The sequence below is a fragment of the Ctenocephalides felis genome, unplaced genomic scaffold (assembly GCF_003426905.1).
Source record: "Ctenocephalides felis isolate EL2017-DRISC unplaced genomic scaffold, ASM342690v1 CF-g0.4_SCAFFOLD_00845, whole genome shotgun sequence".
Taxonomy (NCBI): domain Eukaryota; kingdom Metazoa; phylum Arthropoda; class Insecta; order Siphonaptera; family Pulicidae; genus Ctenocephalides; species Ctenocephalides felis.
In genome coordinates this window covers 62845952-62866967 of record NW_020536999.1, presented here as the reverse complement: position 1 = coordinate 62866967, position 21016 = coordinate 62845952, and the positions used below count along the sequence as shown (strand labels likewise).

Here is a 21016-nt window from a genome sequence, read left to right as displayed (position 1 = left end):
TTAATAAAGATAGATATGGAAGATAATATATGGAAGGGGGGGGGGGGGGGGGGGGGTGATAAGTATGGGGAAAGATATGGGTGTTTCCTGGCGTAACGGTTAAGCACACTGCCCGCTCTGAATAGGTTAGTATCGTGCAGTAGTGATATCAATTTTTACTTGAAAATATACATATAAAGAGATTATAAATATATATATATATATATATATATATATATATATATATATATAGCTTGGAAATATATATATATATATATATATATATATATATATAATAGATTTAAAATTATGTTTCCAAATGAATATAACCTAATTGGGCACTGCAAAGTGAAATTGGAAAATCTCTCACACTATTCTTCCTTGAATCACGAACCTGCCCTAGGGCAGAACTGCCCAATATTGTTATGACATATATGTTTTTATAATTTATTTTATTTGTAATGTAGTCACTAAGCAGAGTAAAAATTTATTTTCATAATTGATTTTATTTTTATCTGTCACCAAGATAAATAGCGATATATTTCTATAATTAAATTTATTTTATTATAGTAAAAATATAAACTAGAAACTATTCTTGAAGTCACAATGTCGTTTAAAAGTTAAATAACTTGCATTCAAGTCATGTTGACATAATTTCATATAATGTAGAACTTACTTTTTTTCTTATATTTATTTTTACTAATTAATACATAAATCTAATTAAATTTATCTGAATGAGCTGGATGATATAATTATTTTCACTGCTTCATATTTAATTTCTTTTAAATTAGTCTAAATGGCTAATTATAAAACATCTATTTTTACTGAATTATATTTATTTATTTTTATATTAGTCTAAAGAAGTTTAGTTGAAAAAAGTCTAAAAATAATTACTTTTACTGTTTTTATTTATTATTACGTTTTTATTTAATTTCTCTTAAAATAGTATAAATATAATAATTGTACATATTTTGGTTTTGCATTTAGCATTTTATTTAACATTTTGAAGTTTATTAAGAAAAGTAAAATTAAAGTAAAAAGATCAAATTGCACTAAAAAACGAACATAGAAAAAATAATTTGACCTGATCCATTTTTTAGTTTAATAGCATTATTGTTATATTACCTCTGAAATTTCAAAAAATTTAGAATTGTGTAGCTATTTTCCTAATTTTTGGTAAATTTAAAATAAAGACTATATTATTTTCAATGACGCGAAATAATTAAATTATTTATTTCAGTGATGCAAAACTATTTTAAAGTTTAAAAAGTAATAACTCGCAAGTTTTTAAAGACTAATTTCTATTTCTTACTATAATTTCGAAAATTTTCTAGCTTTTAATAAATACGTAAATTTTTGTAAGTTCAATGAGTTCTGTTTATAATCATGGCAATTAAATTTATTTTTGAACTAAGCGAATATAATTTTCCTCAAACACAAATTAAATATCGGAAATTCTAGAAATAACTTTTTTATTCCAAAATTAACTTTTTTTTATATTACTGTATACTGTAACTGTATACGATTCGCCATATAAAAAAGGTTAATAAACACATTAGCATTGGATAAATTTACAAGTTAAAAGCAATATTTGATTAATAGATTTGTCTATCCATTAAAATGGTGATGATGTTGCAAACCGTGTTTTAATTATGATTTAATAGCTAACACATGCATATTAATAATTAGTGGCATTTCAACAGATAAAAATAGATTTAATGATTCATATGAATCGCGTGAAGTAAATATTATATGGAATAAGTAATTTAATTAAGGATAACTATATAATAACAAAAAATGCACATTGTTTAGATTTTTTATGTTCCAAAATTTTTATCTTCTTTTCTTCTTTTTACTTTTTAGTTTTTCAAAAGTATGAAATATACAATATGCAATTGGTAGGAATCAAAAATGTGACACTTCCTTACAAATGTGAAAATTGAAAAATAGTAAATGAAATATTAAAAAATTGTTTAATAGAAACAACAATAGTAAAAAAAATGATCTTAATCGAAGGATTGAAGAGCCAATTTTCCAGTAAAATAGACAGTGATATAGCGTTATTATGGCAAATTGAGTAACTATTTTCTCCATATAAAATGGTACTGAAAACTGTCAAAATGCTTTTGCGTGCAGACAGGCGTTGCCATAAAAACGCTAAGTTACGGTCTATTTTACAGGAGAATTGGCTCCTGAATTCTGAAATAGTTACCTTTTGTAAAATATGTCAGTATAAAATTGGAAATTATTAACTCCTCGAAAAGTAAGATATTGTAGCTAGTTAAGAGAAATCAGAAATACAAAAATTTTGGATATAAAATTCCCAGAAACTAATATAACATTAATAACATCTAATAATCTTATTCAGTTTTAAAAATATATAGACAACTCACTAATAATAAAGTCAACTCACTAATGTCAAATATTAATTTGCCATAAGACGTCACAATTAAACACTATTTCCAAAGAATTGCAAACAAAAAACACAACTATATTTTTAATCTTTTTTCTCAAAATAAAATGAGCTAAAATATTTAAATCGAAATCCGATGAATCAGATTTCTTTTAAAGAAGTTCACTGCGCTGTTGCTATAAATCACTTGAGCATAATCAGGCACCACTAAAAGTCAAACGAAACATGTTAAGCAAGTTTTTTTCGAACCCAGTGATTCTCAAACTATGAACCATTATCAAAACTAATGTTAATTACATATAAATATATATTTTTTGAATTAATATAACTTTAATTTTTACACACTGAATTTCATTATAAATAAGTTTTTCATTTCATTGATAATTTAAAAAAAATGAGGCGCTATAGTAATTACAATTATTATATTATTTATAATATACATCTATTTATAATTATGTAAGTGTGTGGTTTCCAACCTGTGGAGCGCGCCTTCTCATGGCGGGCGCAAGGCTGTTTCCAAAACACTATTTTCAAAAATAAACCCAACATTTTGAAAAGATATGAAAAAAAAAACAAAAAAAATTTATCTTTTATGCATATTTTTACATAATATTGCATATTAATTTGTAGTCTAATAATATCAGTTGAGTATGGATGCAATGAAATTTAAAAAAAAATTAAGAGGAGTGTCAATTTTGTTTATTAGAACGGGAATCGCGTTACAAAAGGGTTGGTAACCACTGATGTAAGTATTTACATTTATCAGTGGTTTTCACTACAAACATGAGAATTTAAAATATGAAATAAAGTCATTTAAAATAGTGAATAAAACAGCAATTTTATTTAATTTTTGTATAGTATAGGCTTTATTATAAAGTTAATTACTTTTATTAATTCTTTTAAACCTCACTAATATAGTGTCAGGAAAAAACTATATTTTAACTAGGTATAAGTGGCATTTTACCTTAAAGCAAGTTCCAAAAACTCGATATGTGAGAATGAAAGACTTACACGATAAAAAGAAAAAGGGTTTTTTTCAATTTTTAATAAAAATAATTAATGTAAATCTCAAATGACACTAAAATAGTTATGTGAAAATATATATTATTTAAATTTAATAAATAAAAATTAAACAATTTTCTTGTAGCTCTCAAAAAGTCTACTATAAAACATTAAATAATACTTCACGTATTATTTAATGTTTTAGAGTAAACTATTACATTTTTTTGAGTCTTCAAAATAATTTGATATTTTTTACATTTCTTTCTTTTATTAACTATTATTTATATTTAGTTCATATTAAGTTTCCTTTCTTATATTAAATGTTATTTATATTTAGTTCATTTGAAATGAAATTAAATTTGTTTAGATTAAATTTAATTAATCTAAAAATTAACTCACAATTAAAAAATTCTCAAAAAAAAAATTCTAGAGACAAAAATATTAAACTAAAATCAAAAATTGAGATTTAGCTATTAGAAAAAAAAACAGTTTATCGGACAATCGCTACAAGTCCTTATATCAAATTTCATCGAATGGTTTTTATATTTTTAAAATCGGTGCAGAAGTTTTTGAGAAAAATTGTAATAATCTACTGTAGTTATTTAATTATCAATTAATCACTATTATAAAATAGTTTTTTTAATACTTATCTAAGTTCCGTCTAGACTCTAGATAATGGTAACTCGTAGAATATTGTTTGAAAACAAACCAAAAACATATCTACATAAAACAATGATTGATAAAGTCTAACATACCACAGCATTTGATAACAGTTTTAAATAAAACAAATCAAATATTTCACAAATTCCAACAAGCTTGATTAAAACTTTCTCAAACCCGGTTCACAGATTGTAATCAACTGGAATCGCATACATTAGCATGAATATTATTATTGGGTTTTTCGAACAGACAGACAAAGACAATAATCAGTATAGATTCATGTATTGAATCATACAAACGACATTAGAATTGATTCATTCAACGACATTTGGTAATATTCCAAAGTTTATTTATTAAAATCGATAACTATTCGATTGTTTTAGAAATATATATTCGATCGATGGAATTGGAGTCAGGAATGTAATTATTTACAAAATACTAATTTAAAGACAGTTGATGTTTGATTTATGATGGCTGTGAAGTTAATTTGTTTAGTGATTGCATTGTGTGCGATTTTGGATTATTGTCAGTCAGACATAGCAGGTATTTTTAAATAACAATAATTGTAAAGAATATAAAACATATATTAAATGATAAAATTTTAACTCAATAATAAGTTAATGAACTTCCAAAAAAAGTTTATAATTTCGCTAGAAAATTCATGTTTTATGTCGACATTTCAAGTCATTCTGTATCGCTTGCTCATCACTCGCAGTTTCACCAAAACGGCCCCACCATTTTCAAAAATTTTAGACAATTGCTCAAACTTCTTAAGATCAAAATTATTCCAAAGTTATCAATTGCGATAATTTAGCAATTCAAGCCGTTTCTTGATAATTAAAAAACAAAGGAATAAATTATTTTTTCCAATTTTTTTTTTAAATAATATTTAACACTGTTACCACACAATTATAATATAGGTTCTGGTTTACTAGCTCGAATTACAACAGTATCACAAAATATTACCAAAACTATAAAATAGGAAAGTAAATAATTTAAATCGATTGTTTTTTTGTAAAAATGTAGAATGATATTAAACAATAAATGAACTAAAATTATAAATTCTGAAATATATTTTTTTATTATTTAAAGTGATGATTAAATACCCAAGTCATTATACTATATCATATTTATCATATCGTATCTATACCAGTACATTATACAATCAAAATCATGTATAGATAACCACTTGTTTTAACCACCGTTAAAACTATTTTTTTTTAATTTTTAGACGAGAAATTTATGAGAATATTATAAAATATATACTCATATATATATATATATATATATATATATATATAAATTTAAATATTATAAATAATAATGCAAAGCGTATAATTACCGTAATATGAACTGTTTAGTCATTTGACCTTTATTGTTTCCATGCAAAATGCATTCTTTATAACAAAAAAATGTTATTAACGTCAACTATTTCAATATAGAATTAATGTTCTGCATGATATCAAATAAATATACAGAGTAACTTTTAAATTCAGTCTCATGATCAATCGAATTATTTCTAACCATAAAAAGTTTCAAATTCAATTTTTAAATAAATTATGGATTATATAAAGATTACGTTTTGTCTATAATCATTACTAGCCACTGTTAAAATTTAATGCAGGTGCACTTAATATTTTTGATATAGAGAAATTAATGTGAGCCTAGAGTATTATACAGACCGGCATCCAACTTTTTTTTTAAGCTTTTTATAATTTCCAGTCATTTAAGCAGGAATTTAAAAGATAGGCAACTTGAATGACATTATTTTCTTAACTAAAAGGATTATACTTTCTAATAAAAATATTTTTATAGCATTTTGAAAAAAAAAGAGTATTTTCCGAACGCCCTGTATTTTGTTCCTTGTATTAATAATAATGATTAAAATTAATTTCACATAGAAGTAGAGTATATTATCGCCAAAAAATCCGATATGCTATTCAAAAAAAATATATGAGAAAACCAACGAAATTTAGCCTAATTGCATTTAATTATATCAGTTTCAATATATTTTTAATAAAAAGCTATTAAATAAAAATCATGGCTCGACATGCAACCTCAATACTTATATAATAAATTGTATAATTTATTAACAAAAAAAACGTGTACAAAAACTGATAATTGTGAAACGAACGTTATTGTCAACTTTTTCTTTGATCTCGAGCCAAAATGTCAAATTGTTATTATGCAACACGATTATACGAGAATTCAGTACCAAAGGATGGCAAAAACTATAATAATAATTTATATAATTTCTCCATTTGCAAAAATATGTTCTACTAGGTTGTTAAAAGCTATTTTGTAATCGATGTTATACAAAATTACATTCAACCAATCTTGTTAAAAAAAATCTAAAAGAAACGTTTCAATTGAGGCTTACAGCTTTGTTCTATATTTTCACTAAATGCGGGGGACGTTTGATTAATAAAACTAAATTATCCCTCAGTTATTCATGGTTGGTGCATTTAAGGTTTTAAAAAAATATACATATTTTTTCTGAATTTGTGAATCTTCAAAATTAAAAATACACAAATATAATGAGAATAGTAGGTATTTAATAATGAAATTGTTAGGTACTTTCATTTTATCAAAAAAAGTAAAAGTACATTTTTGAATAATGATGTAGAAGCTGTTACTTTATAGTTTTTTCTAAACTGATCATCATCTAGTATGCATTTACCTTTCAAAATCTAATCTGAGAATTCAGAATTATTCAATATAATTGCAAAAAAAACGCAAACCAACGATTTGCAATCAACGTCACATATATCACATGAAGATTATTTTGAATTAAGAGAAATATTCAAAGGCATGCTAGTTAATAACGTATAAATTGTATATTTTTAACTTTATAAAATATCCAGAAATCCCAAAATAATAAAACCAAAAATTTTCATTGTAAACGTATGAAACAAAGTTTGGGTTTGTACGAATCACAATAGAATATATAAAATCGAAAAATTAATATTCCTTTATCCTTGGAAAGGTTTAAACTTTAGACCCACCTTCAACTCATTCATGCATTCACAACCAAATTTAATATTCTGATCAAATGTTATCTGAATATCAAAGGCCAATAAACTAATAAATAATTATGTGTATTCATGTAGAACTGCATTACGAGAAGTGTTCATTCATCCACATCTCAAATTGTATCGTTAATTAAGACTATTTGAAGTTCTATCATGGTAATTTGATACTTATTAAAATAAATTTTATTTTTTAACAGTCATTGATTTTCTTAACTAAACTGCATGACATTACATTTTAAAGTCCTCACTTTTATTTAAATTATGCATGTCCAAATTTTCCGGATATTTACACAAATATCTGTACTGACATTCAAGAACACTATATTTTTATTCAATAAGATTAAATTAAAATAAGTGTAAACATAAACGATGATAGTGATTTATAAATTTTAATGGTTCAGCTGAGAATTTGCCAACTTGCTTGTTTTTTATGTTGAAAACATCCGTCTTACTCATTTATAAAAGCAATCTAGCATATTTTTTTATATTTTTGGTTTAGTATGAAAAAACCTTGAACCTGACAATGTAGCTGAAATAATTTTTCGTATCCACAAAAAAAAATCAATTAAACTCATCATTGACATTTCTTCAATGATTATCACATAAATATTATCAGGATGAAAGGCCTTAGTTCTCAAAATTGATCTAAAGACCCATTTTACTGGAGAAAATTAACACAAAAATCGAGTTCTGAACCAGAAAAAAAATCCATTATGCAATTAATTTATGTGGTAGAATTCTACGTAGTGTCTAAACATAGATAAGCAAGTATAAACTAATTTTTTATCTTCTTAATGAATTTATGAAAATTTTCGTAATTTTTGCAAACAATAACTTTTACTACCAGAAAGTCAAATATCAATAATTATCGGCATCATAACAATTTTTGTTAAAATCAATACTGCTTTATTTAGTATAGAGAAACTTTTATAAAAATATAATAGATTTAAGTCAAGAAGATATACAATTTTAAAGGTGAATTTTAGTTTGAAATAAAAATATAAATATTATATTAAGTGGATATGCACTTGGTTATCAAAGGTACTGGAAAGTCTTTGAAGAGCTAAATGTAATATATTTTTAAATTAAAATTAATTTTACAAAAATTTATTTTTTTAAGGTGACATTACAAAAATGTATAAATAAATGATGATGGCTAGTGTATGGAATTTAATATCAGGACTTGGTCATGAATTCGCGAACCTGTTACTACTTGTTTAATGCCCTCGACGCGTCATCTTGTTTTTATAAACAAGATTATAATTATATTTGTAATCCTTCTACTTTTCTTTGTTTGATGTTGATTTAAATATAATGTCAAAAGTAAAAGTCAAGACTTCTAATATTTATATGCATCTAAAACACCAAAATAACTATGAACATTTGAGCCAAATTGGAGCTGCCTCATCATCTTTCTAGTTTTCGCGAACCTATAAAACGACTTGCCAAAATAAACTTCAATCTAAAAGATCATATAAAATCTCAACAAATTGCTGATTTTTTGCGGCTGGAGACAGATAACAAATGATTTATATAAAAAAATTCAATTTACATGTCTAACCATCTGAATAGAATTTTACATCTGAATAGAATTTTACATTTTTATCTTGTTATTAAGTTCTCCAGGACTTCAAAGATTAAATTCCAAAAATATAATATTTGTTATAATCATGTAGAATATAAATCTCACCCTGTTAATTTTTAAGCATTGCAAAAATTGATAAAGCAGAAATTTATTTATTATTTTTATTTATTTTATATTTGTGCCCATATTAATGTTTTCATATTTTCATAGCAGTTCGTCAACCCAAGTAAAGATAAATGAGTGGAATTCTTGACAAGTCCATTTATATATCAAATATCTAATTCATTTTACATACCAAATATTCTAATTCACTTAAGCTAATAGAAGACTAAATCTAAAAAACGAAAGCTTTTAAATACCATCCGTTCCATGTTAATATAACATTAGAAATAATTTCTAATGTATTTTACTACTGGAAAGTTATTAAAATCAACTTTGTAACTATCTTTTCTCCATTAGCTTTAATCGAATATGAATAATTTATATTATTGATAGTTTTGAATTTATATTCCTAGTCATTTCCTCAAATCGAAAATAAAATTAATTTCTCGGATTTAAAATTATTTTATTTCATAGCTATATGTAATAAATAAAACCTTTGGCATAAAATCGATTGATTTCCTAACTTTTAATAACTTATAAGTTATTTTAATAAAAAAAACTAAAAAAATACAATTATGCAAATTTGAATACAATGTTACATAGACACCAACGTAAATATGATTATCTTTATGTAATTTTCATGCGAAAACATGATTCCAGACTAATTTAGAAAGCTCTCCTCCATTAAAAAAATTGTTTAATTAAGAAAACCACTGTTACTTGAGTGCATTACCGATCTTTTGACAAAAAACATTTAAAAAAAACTCTTGGCAAAACATGAGAAACCGGTATAGGTAGACAGACCATATGTCAATATTAAAGCTCGCAAACCATCTTGGCAAGAAGCCACATAATGGTTATTTATTTATTGCAATAATAATTATTACTTCTTTATATTAATAAGTAATAATAATATTTACTTATCTATAAATTTTAATTTAAGAAATATTAATTTGAACACCATTTAAAACGATAAAGATAAACACCAGCCATATTTCTGGAAATATCGTCCACAATAGGTATAAAAGGCATAATTTTATATTTTACGAGTTTAATTTTATATTTTACGAGTTTAAAAGTTTAATTTTGAAAAAGGTATTCTTCTATACATATCAAACGAAGTACTAAAATACAAATAGTAGAAACAGCGACTAGGATTGTAGCAAACTTCTAACACATTTTAGGTGGAGAAGAAAAACAAACTTTTGCATGAAAATTTCTCGACAGAATTTCATTTCTCTAATTTTTTGCAAAATGGTCACAAGATAAAAATTATCAGGCATAAATCTGCGAATAATTAAATACAAAATAAAATTGTGATCTTTATTATATTTTATTGTAATAAGGGTTAAAAATGATTATTAAATATTTAATAGATAATTAATAATTAATGATGATTTGTAAGTATTAGATTTCTCGAAAGATTCTAAAATTTCCTAACGATTTGTGAAAGTGTTGAGAAGTTCAAAATGCATCATTATAAAGAAAGATATTTTATTGTAAGTAGTTAAAACTTAATTACCACAAAAAACTTTATATTTTGCGAGTTAAGGTATATTTACCATAAATTTAATAGAAGTCAAGGCATTTTTTAATGTTGAAACAAAAACTACAAAATTAAAGACATTGAATAGAATTATATCAAACTTCTAAAACACTTTAGATAGGAAAAAACAACAAAATTCCGCATCAAATTATTCTTCAAGATTCTAAAATTTTTCAATCTTTCGTGAAAGTGTTTATAAGATCAGAATTATAGACATAAATACTAAATAAATGACCATTGACTAACATGAAGACAACTGTATAAAATAGAGAATTTTATCTTTTTGAGTTAAGGCATATTTAATATTTGGTTAAAGTATTCTTCCATAAATGAAGCCAAAGCTAATAACATACAAAATGTAAACACATCAATCAGAATCGTGTCAAATTTCTAAAATTCTCCAGATGGCGAAAAAACAATAAAATTCCGCATAAGATTTGTCGGTATACATAATCAAAAGTTTCTAAAGGTTTCGAAAAAGATATGACTATATCTGAATTTGACTCATTGTGCAAAAATGAAAAACTAAAAAGACTTATGTCTTCCAGAAGTTTAAAAACAATTCATCTCTCCTAAGCAATATTATTGGAAAAAATGGATTAAAATAAAAACATAGGACCCATACAACCCATACAACCCTTACAAATTGGAATAAAAAAAATATGCAAAAATATATAATTAAAAAAAACTCGTTATTAACTTTCGGGAGCTTCCATACAACATATCTCTCCAAAGCAATATTATTTCAAAGTCGTATAAAATAATAACAAAGCACCCATACGGCCAATCCACTTACGAATTTGACTAAAAAAAATTGTGCAAAAATAAATATTAATAAAATCTCGTTATGGATTTACCGGAGTTTAGATGCAACATAACTCTCCTAAGCAATATTATTGCAAATTCGTATAAAATAATAATAAAGCACCCATACGACCAATCCACTTATAAATTTGACTAAAAAAATCGTGCAAAAATAAATCATTCAAAAATCTCGTTCTGGTCTTTCAGAAGTTTAGATGCAACATATCTCTCCTAAGCAATTTATTAAAAATAATAACAGAGCACCGATAGGACCGATCCACTTACGAATTTGTCTAAAAAAATTGTGCAAATATAAATTATGAAACAAAACTCGTTATGGTCTTTCCGAAGTTTAGTTACAACATATTTCTCATAAGCAATATTATTGCCAAGTCGTTTAAAATAATAACATTGCACCCATACGACTGATCCACATAAACTCTAATTCTTCTTAATATTGGCAATCATCCATTGCACTCACACAAGCATCAATACCAAACTCTTACCTCAACAAATTCACTAATTTTTCATAAATTTTTTAACCACTTCAACTAACAAATTAACAAATGACAAGTATAAACTATGCACCACTGTCTCTATATCTCACACCATCATCAAATCAACTGAATGTCGTAATGCTTGAAAATAACTTGCACATGAAATGTACTAATATAACCGGCAGATCCCCACCATCAGCAGAAGTCAGCGAGTCGATCTAAAAGATTCTATACGAACGTAGGTTGTTAAAGAGAAAATAAACAGCGATTTAAAAGACGATGGCAGTACTGACGATGAATTAAACACGGAGGTGGATTAAACACAGAGCTGGGAATGGAAATGGAACTTTGTCTGATATCCCTTTGACAACATACCAGAATGGATCACCAACACCAATTAATTGGTGGAGTTGTAAAAATAGAAATCCCTTTTTGCAAACGATGTTTTTTTTTCTGGATTAAAGGAAAAGTCACGTTTTTGTGTTAATTGTTTTTCTTTGAACCAGATCTAACACTTCAGGAAGTTGTTGTGTTCATACTCATCCCCAATATATGGTTTTTTGATAGTCAACCCAATGGTGGTCCTATATATTTGATATGAATCATTGTTTTGACTTTTCCAGCAGTAATTATGAACTTTATTGGAACAATGTCAAAATGATTTTTTTTCACGTGGAAACATTATTTTATGTATTTGATATAGCTATAAAACAATTAGTAGTTGACCTTTAAGACAGTGACTATAAATTTCATTGATAAATTCCAAAAAGTGCTATTTTCACTTGGAAATATTGTCCTATCAATTTGATATAACACATATTAAAAGACAACTAGCGCAACTCTTTCAAACAGTAATTTATTATCTAACAGTAATTAACTAGTTATCAACTCTTTCTAACAGTAAATTGTAAATAAATTTTAATGGAGTAATTCGGAAAAGGGCTATTTTCACATTGTCCTATCTATTTGATATAACACATATTGAAAGGCAACTAGTGGTTGCTAGTTCTAAAAGTTATTATAAATTTTAATGGAGCAATTCGAAAAAGGGCTATTTTTACTTGGAAACATTGTACTATATAGTTGATCCAGCACATATTGAAAGGCAATCAATCGTTGCCATTTTTAAAAGTGATTATAAATTTCATTGTGACCAAGGACTATTTGTGGAATTACACCGGAACATTATGATTCATATTTTCAAGCAGCATATCTATACTGCTTGATATCAGGTTGTCCAAAACGCGGATTTAAACCCAGGTCTTTTGAAACACTAACCGAAATAGGTGAAGAAAATGAGAGATAATTGTATATTGTAGCAACATATTTTCCAAAAAAATATCATATTGCAAAGTGACGACAATACAAAGTATTTTATATTGCTATGTTAAAGATGACCATGCCAATATAGAACGGAATTTGTGATTGATTAGAGGCTTTAAGAAAGTCTTTTAGAAAGTCCATAAAAAAGGTTAAAAGATGAAGTTTATAATATGTTGCTTTAACAAAGCAAGATGATTATACTTTTTTTTAATTTGAACAACATTTTAATGATTTTTTTAATTTCTTCATTTTTCGACTTTTCTGTTATCTTTGAAACCTTAACATTTTTTAAACAAATTAAAGTTCAAAATGTAATAGATCATTTGAAAAATTAATGCAATACACAAATACTTCAGAAAATAAAAAATATTTGAAGCAATAATAAGTAATTACAGGACAAAGTTGAAAACCATTGAAAAAGAGAAGTAATTTCTTTTCTTTGAAATTAATTTCAAACAAATTAAAAATATTTATTATAACTAATAAAAAAACGACATAAAGTATAATAAAAATAAATATCCATGTGATAAAATTGTACGTAAAGTATAAAGTACGGCATTTTATATAAATGAACAAATCAAATATTCAATTTTATTATAAAAGAAATGACATATATATTATATTAATCCACTAAACAAACAGTTTTAAAATTTTAAAATCAAGGTTTTTTGACAAAACGTCGACAAAGGGTAAAAAATTGGCTTACATACACAGCACACTTTTACAAAATTCGTCTAAAAGGATTCGGACAAATATATTAGTAGTAAACTTAATAAACTAAAAATGTATAAAAATAAGTAGAGTCAACAAACTCAAGAGTTATGAACTTTCAACTTTTCTTTATGTGAGTCTCGTTGCAGGAGATATTTTAGTCGCAAAATAAATTATATTCTAAATATTCGCGAAGCATGTGTTTGCAATATAAACTGAATAACTATGCGTGCATAGAAAGCCAAACGATATTGACAATTTGCAATTCAAATGTGATGCTTGGGTCGAATCGGTTTTGTTAAATCGTGAATCAAAATATTATGATCATTAGCACGATTTATATGGCATACGAAATCAGACTAAAGCAATTTAAATCAAAATAAGTGTTTCAGATTCATGAATAATCGTACTCTCCAAAACACTTCCAAAATACAGAAAAGATAAAAATTTGAAAAACATCTATTGCTATCTTATAATGATTTATCAACGAAAATGCTTTCTTAGAACAATTGAGTTAACCATAAATATGTCACCAAGTGGTGGTGAATGGCATGGTCAATCATGGTCATGGTCATGATGGCGAATGTAAAATTGTAGGAAACACTTATTCAAATTTAATATATTTATGTGAAATAGAAATATTAGCACACATGAACATAGTAACAAATTAAAACTTCAAATTTATTGGGAAACAAAAAAATTAAAATACGTCACCACAAGTACAAGTACAAATCTCAATATTTAAACAAGTATATAACAGTTTAACAATAATGTACAAAAATGAAAGACCGTTGCAACTCTGGAAGATACTTTTAAATTTGTTTATGAAAATCGTTAAATAGTTGTGTTATGTCTATCTCAATTAGAAACAAGTTTTTTTACACGATTCTATTGGTTGATCCATTTTCTCCTAAAAACACTTACAGATTTCATCATTCATTCATACAAACTATACTTTATTCTATTCACTTCAAATAATACTAATTTTGCTCTATAAATTTAAAAACTTGACATCATCAACCTTCGATTTTTCCAATATAAAACCTACTGCCTTCTATTATTTATCTCATAACTGTTATACAATAAATTTCAAGTTTATTATTGGCACAAATTCTGTTGGTGAAAATAGTGTTACAACATTTTGTGGTTTATTTATAGATACATCGAATTCATTCTTTCTTCACACCTCAAAAACCATAACGTCTTACACTTTTTCTTTCTATTTATATTTAGAACTTCCTTCAGATGTTGCTAATTATGATGTTTACATGAGACATGTGATGGTAAATTAATTTGACATAAATGACCAAATTGGAGGCACTCGTGGTATGTCCAGAGGAAAGGTTTATTACGGTGTAATTTAAAAATGACAAGAAAGAAAGAATTTCTCTATTATTTCAATAACAAATGTTTTTATTTAAAATTTATTACACCAGCAAATTAAACATTTTGAATGAGTAAATGAGAGAAAAATAAAATAAAAATCATTCTGTGGTATTATTACGGCTTAAATCTTCATTTAAGTATAAGAGCCAAAAACAAACAATCGTTTAATTTTTGTTAATCACTAATTTCAAAGCAGTTTTCATTTATTTTAAATTGCATTCCTAAAACTATATTGAAATATATATTATTAAATTTTATCAAATAAGAATAAGAATTTTAGAGACTCTTCTAGGATATGATTCAGTAAGATAGTCACTTTAAATGTATCTATTACTTACTGTATAAAATCTGGTTTTCTAAAGTTCATTGTCAGCAAAAACTAAATGCTAACTTCTAATAATTGCAACGCTATTATACAGAAATTGTGTGAGTTATAAGAAAATGGTTAAATGCGGAGTGCCACAAGGAACTGTTCTAGGACCACTCTATTATATCTGATTTATATTAACAACTTAAAAGAAAGAACATAGTAGGTAGATACATAGTGTACCCAGACGATACAATGATAATATACGCAGATAAAAACCGAAAAAATCTCGAACAAAAAATAAACGGTGGCTTAAAAACTAAACACAACGTGGCTAACTGAAAACCAACCAACAATAAATACAGAGAAAACGAAGTACATATATTACAGCATTATGAAAGCTCATTTCATTTTTCAAACAAAACTATAAAGGTATTTACAAAATAAGGCGAAATTTAAGGCGTCAGAGCAAATATCATAATATTCCATAAAATTGACTACAATAACCAGAAACGTTCAGCAATATGAATATACTACAACACTCAATAAGTGCATAGGATGACACATAGATGTAATAATCCATATGATTTGTAAGAAGTACCAACTTTAATTAAAATCTGTCAAAATTTTATGACAATTCGACGATTAGTTTATAAGTTCTAGAGGTTTCAAAAAAATGAATTCAAAGCAAGTGCTAATTTATCATTGCTTTTTGCTTTTTGAGTAGAGTTAGTTAAACCAAGATCTAAAATTGATACAAACATTTGAACCCATTTCAGAAAAATATTTTAATTGTATTATAGTCCATTTTGAGGTTCATTGGTTACCATAACTAGAGCTCATTAAATGCAAATGTCTTTACAATAGTAAGTTGCTCAAAATCAACTCCATTGAGATATGACATAAGGTAGTCTCATCCTTATATATGAAATCCTCATATATGAAATCTTAATTATAGAGAGTGATTACTAATCTTTTATGATTCGTTAGTAATAAAATCATCGACCAACACAAATTATCTTTCATAATGGGCGTCATTAAGAAGAGCAGTATCAATCATCACATTAATTTTGATTGTCATTAAAGCCCATTACAATTCCACAATGATTCATTTAAGAACAAGAATGTTCATCAAGATACAGCCAATTAATCTGATTCAAAATCTCGTTCAGTAGCAAATTGTCTATTGGACCAAATTCTAGTTTTGTCTATTTTATATTTTATTAATTGTAAGAATATTATAACAGACTCTGATTGTTAGACGGTGATTAAAATTTGAATATTTCAGCCCGTCCTTTTCTGACAAACTTATCCCGCGATTGCCTACGATGTTTATGCCATGCAGCTTCTGGGTGCAATCTAGCGTCACCGTACGAGTGTTCATCTGATGGACGATGTGGGCCCTTTCGTTTGTCTTATGGCCAGTGGAAAGATGCAGGACGGCCTACACCTGAAACACCGAGACCTGGGTTGCGCACCACTGGCGGCGAACCGGACTTTACGGACTGCGCTGGCGATTACAGATGCGCGGAACATGTTGTCATAACGTATATGGAAATTCATGGCCAGGTAAAGAAGATTTTGTTATAAAGTATTGATTAAAATGCATACGGCCTTATTATTATTATTAAGATATATACTATATATAATTAGCTCTATACTGGAATCTGAATAGGAAAATATCCATGTAATAATAGATTTATAAAAATAATATTATTCAGATTTATTTAAACTCATAGTAGATCTATTATATAGTCCAGTCATTATAGTAAGTTCACCACGGAATTCGAGATACCCAGCTGTAAGTCTGTAAATACTTGTATTTTGCACCCTAAAAGTTGTCTCAAAACCTACATATGTTGCGTACACCCTACCATATGTAGGTTTTGAGACAACTTTTAGGGTGCAAAATACAAGTATTTACAGACTTGCTGCTGGTTGTCTCAAATTCTGATATTCTTACCTAATTTAAACCTAAATGACTGGACTATATATATAATTAGCTCTATGCTAGAAACTGAATAGGAAAATATCTATTATATATTCCAGTCATTATAGTATAATAATACTATAGATATATAATTAGCTCTATGCTAGAAACTGATTAGGAAAATATATATTATATATTCCAGTCATTATAGTAAGTTCACCTCGGAATTCGAGATACTCAGTTGTAAGTCTGTAAATACTTGTATTTTGCACCCCAAAAGTTGTTTCAAAGCCTACATATGTTGCGTACACCTTACCATATGTAGGTTTTGAGACAACTTTTAGGGTGCAAAATACAAGTATTTACAGATATACAGCTATGTATCTCGAATTTCGAGATTCTTACCTAATTTATGCTTAAATGACTGGATTATATATGGAAGAAAGAGTTTTTAAGTCTTAAGTAAGTAAAAAGTGAAATAAAAAATATCATATGTACTTAAAAAGCAAAACTACTACAAACAACTTGGTTTGAAAGTATAACAGGCGTTAGGAACTTCTTCAACTATATCCAGAATGGTAAGACTAATTTCTAGACGATAGAAATATGCAAAATACTATATGCCAGTGAGGTAAAGGATTAGAAACAATAGATAATATTTTTGGGAATTTATGTGAAAGGCAAATTAATGCACAAAAGGCTGCAGAAGAAAGGCATTGTGTTGCCAGTAAATTTAAAACTTTTATCAACTATAACGAGAATGATATTTGGACGCTCATTAAGTAAGACCATTTTCTTACATGCAAGTGAGGTAAAAATCTGAAACAATAGATCAACTTTTTGGTATTATAAAATCTATGAAAGACAAAGGCAAATAATGTACAAAAGGCTGCAGAAGAAAGGCATTGTGATGCCAATAAATTTCAAACTTTTGATATCCAGCAATAATATTGGAATATATCAAATTATCTATCATTATATTAATTATAAGATTTATGAATGAACGAAACGTTGATAAATTTATGTAACTATATCTGCTAATGCAATCTTTAATTTTATTACAACAATCAATTAAGCATATTATCTAATAAGAAAAGGATCCAAGCCATATACAATTAATAAAAAAAATAGATCTATTAGTATAAATAATTATCAATCGATTTTATATTAATAAGTTTGAACACTGCGTAAAATAGAGAAAAAAATATAGTTATTTTAATTTTAATGATTGCATTTTAATAAAATCTTATTTCAAGATTCTAGAATATTTTAAGAAATTCGATTGCATAGGTAAAGTACCTAATCACACTACCTAAATACCACAGTGTTCATTTGGAATTAATGAATTGAGTTAAATTAATACAAGCTACCCAGATGACAATCAACTATATTTATAGAAATATAGTTAGTTTTTAAATTAAAAATATTTTTATTAAATAATCGAAATGTTTACGAAATTTTTAGTGACTAAATTATATCTTGATTTAGTATATTTACTAGATTCTATTTTATAATTTTTGATTTAAATGTCTTTTTACGTCTTAAACTTTAATAATGCTCGCGTTTAACGTACTTATCTTTAAGGTTTGGTTAATATTTTAAGCCAGTATTGATGTAATTATTAAAAACTCGGATAGCTGTTTAATTACATATAAAAAAATATTTTCATTCTGTGCATACTTTTTTTAGAATTCATCCTAATGCATTTCTATGCATTGATAATATAAAAAAAATCCGGTTTTGCTCTCAATCAAATCAAAGACAAATTCTTATGCAACTAGAAGTAACTAGATATTTTTATAGAGTTTTATCTCAATACTGGTTTTTCAATCAATCAATACGATTCCGTTATTATAGGATTGTAACGGTGACCAAGTGACGGATTGTGACGATTACATGCTGATCAACGCCCACGGGAACATGCCTTGCTACCGAAGACTCAATCGGACATCGGACGGAAGAGAATATTTACAGAGATACAGAGTCTGTAGACCTTCGTGAAAAATTATATTATTTATATCATATCATTATATCATTTAATAAATTTTGATACGTAAATTGAAATAATTTTTTAATAAAAGATAATTATAATAGATAGAAATGGAACATAGTTTGAGGTACGCCGAAAAAAACAACTGGTAGTCAGGTCACAGTGTTCTGGATTTAAAGTTTTTTTAAATTTTTATGACCGTTATATAATGTAAGAACAGACATTGCTAAAATCAATTACCCATTTGAGATCATTAATCAGAAGTAAGTTGCCAAGCTTATGTGGGTCACATAAATACTGCGTGCGTAACATGGATAAATATAAAGTAAGATCGTAAAGTAATGCAAGTCGACATAGTAATATATATAGTTAGACGCATGAAATTTATCATAAATAAATAAGTTAATAAGAATTTACTTAATTAATAGAGGACAATGGATAAACCCCTAAGGACACGATGGTCTTCGATATCTGCAGTAAGTCATAACCCAGCTGCTACATTTTTTTTTTCAAAGAAAACATTTGGCTACATATAGTTTCTGTAGGCGCATTAAGGGAGTAATTCTCTGATAAAATAGAAATTTATGTCACGGGTGTATAATCGTATAATTGATAGACACGAGCTGTCCAAAAGTTGTATATGTTTGTTGTGCGATTAGGCGTTTCACACATAAAAGCTAACCACCACAAAGTACAAATGTTAAATAATAAGTGTTTCATGAGCCCAACTTTCTGATGTAATTTTGATGACACATACGTGAAGTCTGACCAAAGTTATTATTGTGATATTTGTGACTTTTGGAAGTTAGGCTTTATGTGTAAAACATCTAACATCAGTAATTATATAACTTTTTGGCAGTTCATGACTACCAACTCATACTATTATAGACCCATAACATAATATTTCTATATTATCCGAGAATTAGCCCCTAAATATGAGTATCGCTTTGACCCTCTATACATATCGAAGACCATCGTGTCCTTAGGGTTCATCCCTTTAATCACGTATATACAATAACCTCTAAAAGAAGGGAGGTGTGTAACAAAAAATATAACAAGGAGTGTTGCAGCAAGATATCACCTTTTTTTATTATTTATTATTTACTGGTGGTATTTATTTTTTACCCAAATTTAAAAGAATTCAATTTTTTTTATATTTTTCGAAATTTTACAAAAAAGATACAATTCTTTGTTACTAAAAATATACGAGATGTTTGGTGGGGGTGGAGGGTAATTATAAATATCACCACACTTCGCCAAGAAGTAGAAAAGGTAAAAATGCTTGAAAAAAGATCATGTGACTAATAGTCGGCCACTTATTCAGGGTTATTCAGGGTTGCACTGTTGTCAGATTTATCTAAATATCGCTTATACAATCACTTAGGACAGAACAATTGTGCGCCAACAATTGTGCGCTTGATCATTATAAATTTAGTACATATTATGTGAGATTTAATAAAACCCAATCTGCTGCCTATTTCTTCATTATATCCGCCTTCAGAGATTACAATAATACTATAATTAAAGTATAAAAATAAAAAAATATGACACTGAAAATGGTGCAACAAATAAAATTAATATTATATATAACGATAGCTTCTATCCATATTTTAATTTCGTACGTTTTTCCTATGCATAGATATTGGTACTCGTTGTATAAGTAAATAGTTTTTGTTTAACAGGTCGTCTGACTAATATCAACATAAAAACGTATCAATAGTTTAAATTATACTGCAAATACTGTATATT

At 26.6% G+C, this 21016-nt stretch overlaps 1 protein-coding gene across 1 annotated transcript; it reads left to right on the top strand.

Annotated features, from left to right (window-relative positions):
- The first annotated feature begins 4461 nt into the window (after positions 1 to 4461).
- On the top strand, positions 4462 to 19278 carry LOC113386966 (lysozyme-like). Its single transcript, XM_026624727.1, has 3 exons — positions 4462 to 4597; positions 16636 to 16916; positions 19135 to 19278. The coding sequence occupies exons 1-3, from the start codon at positions 4522 to 4524 to the stop codon at positions 19276 to 19278; spliced, it is 501 nt and encodes a 166-aa protein (XP_026480512.1). The 5' UTR covers positions 4462 to 4521.
- The last annotated feature ends 1738 nt before the right edge of the window (positions 19279 to 21016 follow it).